This window comes from Arachis stenosperma, chromosome 9 (genome assembly GCF_014773155.1).
Source record: "Arachis stenosperma cultivar V10309 chromosome 9, arast.V10309.gnm1.PFL2, whole genome shotgun sequence".
Lineage (NCBI taxonomy): Eukaryota > Viridiplantae > Streptophyta > Magnoliopsida > Fabales > Fabaceae > Arachis > Arachis stenosperma.
The window spans coordinates 45,385,367-45,394,361 of record NC_080385.1 but is presented as its reverse complement, the minus strand read 5'-3'; the positions used below and the strand labels follow the sequence as shown (position 1 = coordinate 45,394,361).

At 29.7% G+C, this 8,995-nt stretch overlaps 1 protein-coding gene across 1 annotated transcript; it reads right to left on the bottom strand.

Moving 5' to 3' along the window:
- Positions 1–5,218: 5,218 nt before the first annotated feature.
- On the bottom strand, positions 5,219–8,314 carry LOC130951886 (root phototropism protein 3-like). The gene is made up of 4 exons (XM_057880635.1): positions 8,071–8,314; positions 7,889–7,958; positions 6,076–7,164; positions 5,219–5,699 (listed from the first exon to the last, which is right to left on the bottom strand). Exons 1-4 carry the CDS (start codon positions 8,190–8,192, stop codon positions 5,328–5,330), a joined length of 1,653 nt encoding a protein of 550 aa, XP_057736618.1. The 5' UTR covers positions 8,193–8,314; the 3' UTR covers positions 5,219–5,327.
- Positions 8,315–8,995: the final 681 nt, after the last annotated feature.

Sequence of the window (8,995 nt, the reverse complement as noted above, 5' to 3'; positions counted from 1 at the left end):
CAAACTTTCTCTTTTAAAATAATAATTCAATAAATAAATTATAAATATCACTAATCTCATTCATAATTGAGGAATAAAGCAAAATTTTCAAATAATAACTAAATATGTAAAAATGTGGATTTCCATGCTATTCACTCTAAAGCAGTCTAAAAATTATTACTCTTCTTCTCAAACTCATATTTGTAGTCATTGAACATTCTCAACAACAGATGTATGAATATATTGTTCATTTAGCTGTAAATATGGATTTATTAGTTAAATAATATACTCAACATGTATATAATTAATTAATATGTCTTTGAAACTTATAATTTTCGACACCGTGGGATTAAACTTCTCTCTCACAGACAACCAATAAAGAACTCAGAGACCAGAGTCGCAACTAAAAGTTCAATGGTAATATTAAATAGTTAGTGTCAATAAAAAAATCACTTTAATTAATTCTTCCTGAAATCTTTTCTTTTAGGAATGTCATCTTTTAGGTAATGTCTAGACGTTACCATATCTGATCATTTTATAGTATGAAAATTTTATTCATGACAAGACTGTTAAGATTCATGTATTATTTTACATATTTATGTATAAAGAAATGGGTTACGAACACCTCACCAAGGATTTCATAATTTTTTGTTATGGCTAGGGGTGGAAATAGGCCAGGCTTTGCTCTTAACAGACCTGGCCTGTCATACAGTTAATTGGCCTGAGTCTGACTTGTAGTCTGTTATAGGCTCTTTATAAAGTACTAGGCCTGACATGTTATTCAACCTGGTCTAGCTTGAAGCCTGTTAAAAGGCCTAATAATTTTTTTACAAAAATAAAAATATTATTTAAAAAATTATTTTTAATAAAAATATTTATATGTAATATGTCATATATTTAATATTTATAAAAAATTTAAACTTTTAACGTATTTAAAATATATAAAAATATTTATAATAAAATATAATAAATTTAAAATATCTCATAATTTTATTAATATTAAATAATTATTTATATATTTAATTATATTTTAACAAATTCACAGGCCAGGCTGCAGGCCCCTAGCAGGCCGCCTAACCTTTTTTCACTCTTAGTTATGGCTCAACTTTATCGTTGTCCTGACCACAGTACTAACATTATTTTTCATGGGCATGAGCACATTTTGAGCTATAAATACTCTTTCTAAAATTCTCTTTGCTTTATTTCTTTCATTAGTTTCACAATCATTTTACTGTAAGCATACAAACAAAATAAATAAGTGAATACAAGCTATTTGGTGCATAAAATAAAACAATATATGCCATACTTGAGATTAACCTGAGTAAAATTTGTCATGATACTAAATAATATATATTTATTTTGTTAAATAAATTCAATTATTATCATTAATTAACTCTTTTTAAAGAGCTATGAGTATTCTCACGAATGAATGTATTTTTAGCACTAATTATTTATTAAAAAAACTTTCTCAACAATTCTTCACTCACTCTCTCTAATTAACACAGTTTAATTATGCACTACTCAACCATAAGTTTCAACAAATATATTGCATTAAGAAAAATGTAAGATTATTTACCGACCTTTCTTGTTTCATAGCTAAATTTATTCTATTAGCTTATAGTTGATCTCATGCATATCTTTTCATTGATCTTTTGTGTGGTACACCATCAATTTCAAACATCTAAGCATATAAATATTATGAAACTAAACAACCACTAATGTAGGTCTGTTGATAATAAAGAAGGTTTAAATATTAAAGAAATTACGATAAAATAAATATATATTTTTTGTTATTCAAAAAAAAATAAAATAAAAACGTTGTATGGAAAAAAGAAAAAGAAAAAATAAAAATCTTATTTGAAAAAGTGAGGAACGACTCTGATGGCTTGAGAAATAGTTAGAAGTCTTGGCTCTCTCTTAAGGTTATTCTTTTCAGCGAATATTTTCTTTTCTGTTCTTTTTTTTTGTTTCTTTTTTTTTTTATTTTCTATCTCAAGTGTGAAGTGTGTATCTCTGTGTATGTATGTGTGGCAGCCTCGATGAAGAAGACCTCCTCCTCGGAGAACACCACACAAAGTCGATGACCATAAAAACGAGAAGAACATCTCAAATTTTAGAAGCGCGGGTGGGCAGGAGGAAGGAATAGTCTCGATCCAGGGTCTGATAGTTATATGCGTTCGTGGGTAGTCTCGATCCATATCCTGGCAGTTGCTGTTAGTGCCGGTTTTCATTGCGGTGATGAAAAAAAAGATAAAGAAAAAGAAGAGACCCCATCTACCAAAAAAAATAATTAAAAGAAAAGAGATTATTTGTAAAAACATTAAATATTAAAATTTTTTTAATAAAATTAAACATATAAATTTATATTTAATCTATACCATTAGATATAATAATAAAATGATCTAAGAGTTTAAATTAAAGGTCAAACTAAGGACTAACGTTAATTCCAAAATTAGCTGCGACTTGAGACCAACAAATCAACTACCCAGTTAATTTATATAAGTTGTACATGAAAATGAAAAATTGTTGAGGTAATAAAAAAAATTGTTGAGAAAGCAAGAGTACTACGAATTAAGAACTTGTTTGGTTTACATTTTTAATACATTTTTTCATGAAAATCTAAAAGTTAAAGATACTAAAAAATAAAACACATAAAATTAAAATAAAAATAAAAACATAAATTAAAATTTTTTTATTGAGAAGATACATTTTTATATACATTAAAAATCTAATTTTTTCATTTCTTATTTCTTACTTATTTTTCTCTACAAAACATGTATAATTAATAGAGAATTTTAAATTAAGAATTATTTTTTTATTTTTAAATTTAAATTTAAATTTTATTATTATTTTAAATTTTTAACCATTTCGCTACAGATCCAAGTCTTTTTGCCAAACAAGTCTAACTAAGTTATCTCTAATCTAACAAAATCCACTTACATAACACGCATATGAAATCACGTTGTTTTTCTTCGTGTTTCTTTTTCTTTGCATTCCTCTTCCAACATTCGTATCCCGCATTCTTCTTTCTCCTCCTCCTCCTTCTTCTCCTTCTTCTTTGCATTTCTCCTTCTTTTTCTTCGCATTTTTTTTGCATGTTTCATCCTCATCGTCGTTCTTTTAATGCTGTTGTTGTTGTTGAATTTTTTTCCTCCTCCTCTTTCTATTAATTTTGTAATATTATATATTTTTTATTCTAATTAAGAGATTAAAATAAGAAGAAGAAGAAAATAATAATGATAAAGAAGGAGGAGGAAGAGGAGAAAGAGGAGTTTTGAGTTATCCAGAATTTATCATGAAATAACACCAAAATTTTTTAACCGTTTTTCAATTTTAACACCAAAATTTTTTAATTGTGACACAAGTTTTTAAGAGGGTTATCATTAAGTAATTTTAGTGCATTCTAGATTTAATTTTAGTACATTTTAAATCTAAATAAGGTGCACTTTTGGTCTGAACTTGTTTCAGAATGCACCTTAATTAACTCTAAAATTAAATCCAGAATTTACCTCAATTAACTCAAAAAGAAAAGATGAATAAGAAAAAAAATTAAAATAACAAACTTAGTTCGAAAACAAGCACACAAACAAAGACTGAATCTTCTTCTTCTTCATGTTCCTTATTTTTTGTATGTTTTCCCTTCATTGTTCTTCTTTTATTGCTGCTATTGTTGTTGTATTTTTTTTTTCTTTTTTTCCTAGTACTTTTGTAGTATTAATTTTTTTTATTCCTCTTAATTAAGAGAATGAAACAAGAAGAATTATGAGAAAATAAAATAAGAAGAAACAGCAGAAGATGAGGAAGAGGAAGAGAAAGAGTTTTGAATTATGTAGAATCTATCAGAATAAAAATACATCCAAAATTCTTAACAATAACACATAAATTTCTTAGTTTTTACATCTAAATTTTGCTACAAAAGTATAAAAATATCTTATTTAATGGTGCATTTTTTTCTTTGTTTATTTCTTTCTTTTAATTGAATGAATGTAGATTCATCCTCTTTCTAGTAATTTTACAATATTATGTGTTTTTTCTTCTTTTTTATTTTATTTTTTATTATTGTTAAAAGAGTAAAACAAGAAGAAACTTGAAAAAGTAAAATAAGAAGAAAAATGACGAATAAGAAAAAAAAAGACGATGATGATGAAAAAAGAAGAAGAAGCAGCAAAAAGATAAGGAGGAGGAAGATGAAGAGTTTTGAATTATGCAAAAATTTATCAGAATAAACATACACCGAAATTTTTTAATAATACATAAATGTCTTGATTTTTACACCGATCTATTGCTACAAATGCACAAAAATGTTCTTTAATGCTGCATTTTTTTCTTTTTTTCTCTATTTATTTCTTTCTTTTTGTTGAATGAATGTAGGTTCATCATTTTCTTAGTAATTTTGTAACATTATGTGTTTCTTCTTCTTTGTTTCATTTTTTTCGTTTTTACTTTTATTAAGAGAGTAAAACAAGAAGAAACTTGAGAAGATATATAAAACAAGAAAGAAAAGATGAATAAGAAAAAAAAAGTGATGACAATGATGAAAAATAAGAAGAAGTAGCAGTTGAAGATGGAGAGGAAGAAGAGGAAGAGTTTTGAATTATGCAAAACTTATCACAATACAAATATACCAAAATATTTTAATAATAACAAATAAATTTCTTAATTTTTACATCAAAATTTTGCTACAAATAATGCTGCATTTTTTTATTTTTTTCTTTCTTTTTTCTGTTATACATATAAGAAGAAGACGAATATGATGATAATAATGATGATGGAGGAGGATCAGGAGGAGAAGAAAAAAAGGAGGAGATCGAATAAATTCAAATGAAAAAAGAAATAGGAGAAGAAGACGGAGGTAGTGGTAGTGACAATAATGATAAAGAAAGGAGGAGAAAAAATTCTAATAAAAAAAGAAGGAAGAAGAGAAGGAGGAGGAGGTAGTGGTGACGATGATAGCGAAAGAAAAAAAATAACTAAAAAGAAAGAGAAAAAAAACGCAGCATTGGAAAAGAAGAAGAAAGTAAAAAAGAATGTGCGCGCGTAAATTTAAAACATTAAGAAAAAACTGGGGCGAGAAGAAGAAGAAGAAACCAGGGCGAGATGAAGAAGATCATGTGCGCATGTATGTAAATAACTTGGTTGAATTTGGTTAAGTAAATCACTTAGTTGTAGAGATTTATTCTTATTTTAAATATTTATTTAATTATTACCATATCAACAGTTTGATCTGTCATTTACCTATTGCATTGATCCAACTATTGACCCAATAACTTAGTAGTATGATCAGGGTGATTGCCTGTGTGGTTTTAACAATGCATGTGATTTAATGTTCAGTATTACATTGCAAGCTTTCACCAAATGCATCTCTTCCTTAATTGCTTTTGGAGCTTTATTCTGCATGTATTTAGTTCCAAGAGTTGAGACTTCATAACTTCAACATCTCTCTTCATCAATTTCATCTCATTGGCATTTATATTTCTTCTCTCGAAATCTGTGCTTACTCTTATAACTGTATGAGTATGTGTCCTCCTGTAATTTGGTTCATCACTGGTCACTGACCTTGTTTTCATGTTCACTTGTTCAAGAAGCATGAATTGCGTTGTCAATTTCACCGGCAACCTATTATTCTTCGCCACATGCACACGCGCTTCTTGTGACAATCTATGGTATCCCAAAACTTTACACATCTCTTCTCTCTCGTCTTCTCTCAATTCTGGATGTGCCTAAAAAAATGAGGGCCTTTTAAGTCTCTAGTTTTTAAACACCGAATCAGAGAAACACTTGTAAAATAATATGTAACTTTATTTCAAACTAATTGAAGTTGATTAAATATAACAATTCCTATCATTATTCTTATGAAATATAAAAGAGTAGGATATACTTATCATTTCTCTCTTATCACTAATAAATTAGGCAAGATTTTGAAATGTACACGTAATCTCCTAAATTAAATTTGACATTGTTGGATTTGTTCTAACATAACACTAGTAGAAATAGGATTAGTAACAAGAACTAAACGCATGTTTTTATAGAATATAAAGTTATTTTTTATTGAGCGAATTTGAATTTTCATACAAAATAAAATAACATCACCATTACCTTAAGGTACATGTCGATAGCTCTATAGAGAAGATCATCACATAATCTAGCATCTTGCGGCAAAGCTTCAACAAGTGATTTGAAACTCTCCACTCTAAGATTCTTATCCCTTGCAACCTGTATGAGATACCCATCCACCAACCTTCCAATGGCATGCATTTTTTCCTTAGAATTCTTTGAAATGTGGCAAACATAACACTGTAACACTCTCACAACAACATCTACATCATTCAAAGAACCCTTATCTCCTTGTTTCTTAACCAACAGATCAGAGACACTGCATTGATCCAACATTAAAGCTATCCTTCTTTCAAGCACACACAACAACTCCAGATCGATTTTCAGCATTACCCCTGCTTTTAGTAGATGAAGCAAGAAATTGCAAGAAACTGAGTTTACTTCAGTGGGAAGTAACCTAATCAAGCATTCGGTCGAAACTCTATGTAACTGGATTGATACGTGTTTAGGTGTCACTTTGTCAAGTCCAGTAAGTGTGAATTGGGAAAACCATTTCATTGTCCAATGTTGTATGCAAGAACCAACAAGATCAGATTTTGTTCCACCCCTTTTGAGACACTGAATCACTTCCACGAAATGATCGATTCGCAGCTTAGATACATCTTCGAACCACCAAGAATTATCAAATTTTGAGTAGTCCTCATCATATGTTGTTGCACTTGGACTTTTTGAGCATGCCTTCCAAGCTATTGCTTCCGAGCAGTGCTTCACTATTTGCAAATCCTTGGCCCAAGACGAAATGGATTCACAGCTTTTGAGTATTCGGAATGTGTCCTTCCATGAAGAGAGTATTAGGAAGCTGAGAAAAGCTTCTGTCTTGGAAATGAGGTTTCCTTCTTCAAGTTCTTCACTCATTTCCAAGAAATGTGCAGCACAGTATAATGGGGCAACGTTTTCTGCAGTTATATCAATCTTCCAACCATAACAGAACTTCACTACTAATTCGAATGTTTTTCTGCCACCAGGAATGTTCTCTATTTGGATTATGAGTATGTCACCGGAAATTTCAATGTTGCATCCCCCTTGAAAGACAAGCCTATTCAAATATTCACTTCTTGAGACCATAGCAAGCTGGAAATGAATAAATCATAAGCATTTAAAATACAGAAGAGATTTGTTTAAAATTTTTTTTCCCTCACATGTTCTTCAGTCCGAGAGACCAATGACTAATCTATCATAGATCAAAGTCTCATTTAAGGATTTGTTACTGGTCAATGAGTTGTTATATTACATAAGGCGAGATCCAAATTCTGATACATATTTAAGCGGACTAATGATCTAACCACTAGACCAACTAAAGTTGGTTAATTTTATGTTTAGTTATATTTCGGGTTTATGTACATTTTTTGTTCTTTGAATAGAGTGAAATTACATTAATTGATCTCATATCCCATTCAAAAGTAATAATGAGAATAAATAACACATCTCAATTTTAAAAATAAAATACTTAAATTTTCATATAGGAACCATTAGTCAGAGGAAACTTATTGCTAAATCATCTGCATTTGAGAAGGACTAGCTATTCTAAATGAATTATTTTATTTTATCTTCTTCTTTTAGAATATTTATTATTAATAGCATTGACTAATCCCTTAGAAAATAACTTTTCAAAAAGAACATTTTGAAGAGAATAAATTCTTAACTTTTTAAGACCTTTATATAGATTACTAAGAATTAAATCTCTACAATACAAATCATGTCATAAAATCATTTGGTTTTAGACACAAAGACTGATCTTTCTTATGATATAAATACACCAAGTGTTCTATAGAATTAGATGAGAGATTTGGCAAACCTTATGCAAATGAAAGCTGGAGTGATCAACTTGTATGATCAAATCAGCAGGGGAACTTGCCTTGGGAATCCTGCACCAAATGGTACAAATAACATAACATAAATAAATAAAGACTGCAGTATCATAGTTGTTGATAGAAACTCTTGAAGAGAATAATCCTCATGCGAAATGGAGATATGTACCAGCCATGGTTTCTAGTTGGTTCTAGGGAATCAGCAAGCAAAGGAACATCAGCTGGTAAAACAACACATCGGTTACTCTTCCCACTGGACACTGCCCCTTGCAATTCACACGTGTTCTTCATCTTTTCTCAAAGGGCTTCAATGGTGGATATTACAAATTTGGCATGGACTATATATATATATAACTCAGAAATAGACTTGGTTGAGCTAGTAAACAACCTTGGTTCTTAACAAGAGTACAGAATAAATGGATCACACAAGATAACTACTTATCTTTTGGAAGTATTGGAGGATATATACACAGAAGTTTTGTCCCTCAACTCGGCACACCAAGGATTAATCTGTTGTAGATCAAATCGAAGTTCTATTTAAAGGTTTGTCATTGGTCAATAGATTAATGTATGGACAAGGCAAGATTCAAATCTTGACACTTATTTAAGCAGTTTACAAGTGAGTTATTCACTCGACTACCCTATGTTAGTTATCAATTAGTAGCTATATAATTGTAAAGATGTGCAAAATAGTTATCAGTCATTTATCCGGGCTTTTGATCCATCAGTTACATGGTTTGTGAATTCTATTTACACAAATATTCACATTTTATCCAATTATGTATGAGAGGAGGTATATCAGTTGAAGAATTATTCTGTAAGTCTAATTTCAGCATTTATGACATTGAAGAAGGGTTGTTGCTTTTTACCAACTGCTGTCACTGTTAGCAATAGAACAGAGTGTTGGAGAAGGGACCGATAAGAGGCATAATCATCGCAGATAGTAAGCACTATAATCTCATCCACTTAACATAGAAATGCCAAATGAACTCTTCTCCATTGGTGTCCCCTTCATCAATTAATAAGAATGTCTATTACTAATCAAAGCTGATTTCATCGTAGCCACATGATTTTATGGTCAGGAAACTTGTTCT

Coding starts and splice junctions, on each gene's coding strand:
- LOC130951886 (XM_057880635.1), bottom strand. CDS start 8,192: ATGAAGAACACGTGTGAATTGCAAGGGGCAGTGTCCAGTGGGAAGAGT. Junction 7,959..8,070: donor CCAACTAGAAACCATGGCTG/GTACATATCTCC, acceptor CATTTGGTGCAG/GATTCCCAAGGCAAGTTCCC. Junction 7,165..7,888: donor CCAGCTTTCATTTGCATAAG/GTTTGCCAAATC, acceptor ATTCATTTCCAG/CTTGCTATGGTCTCAAGAAG.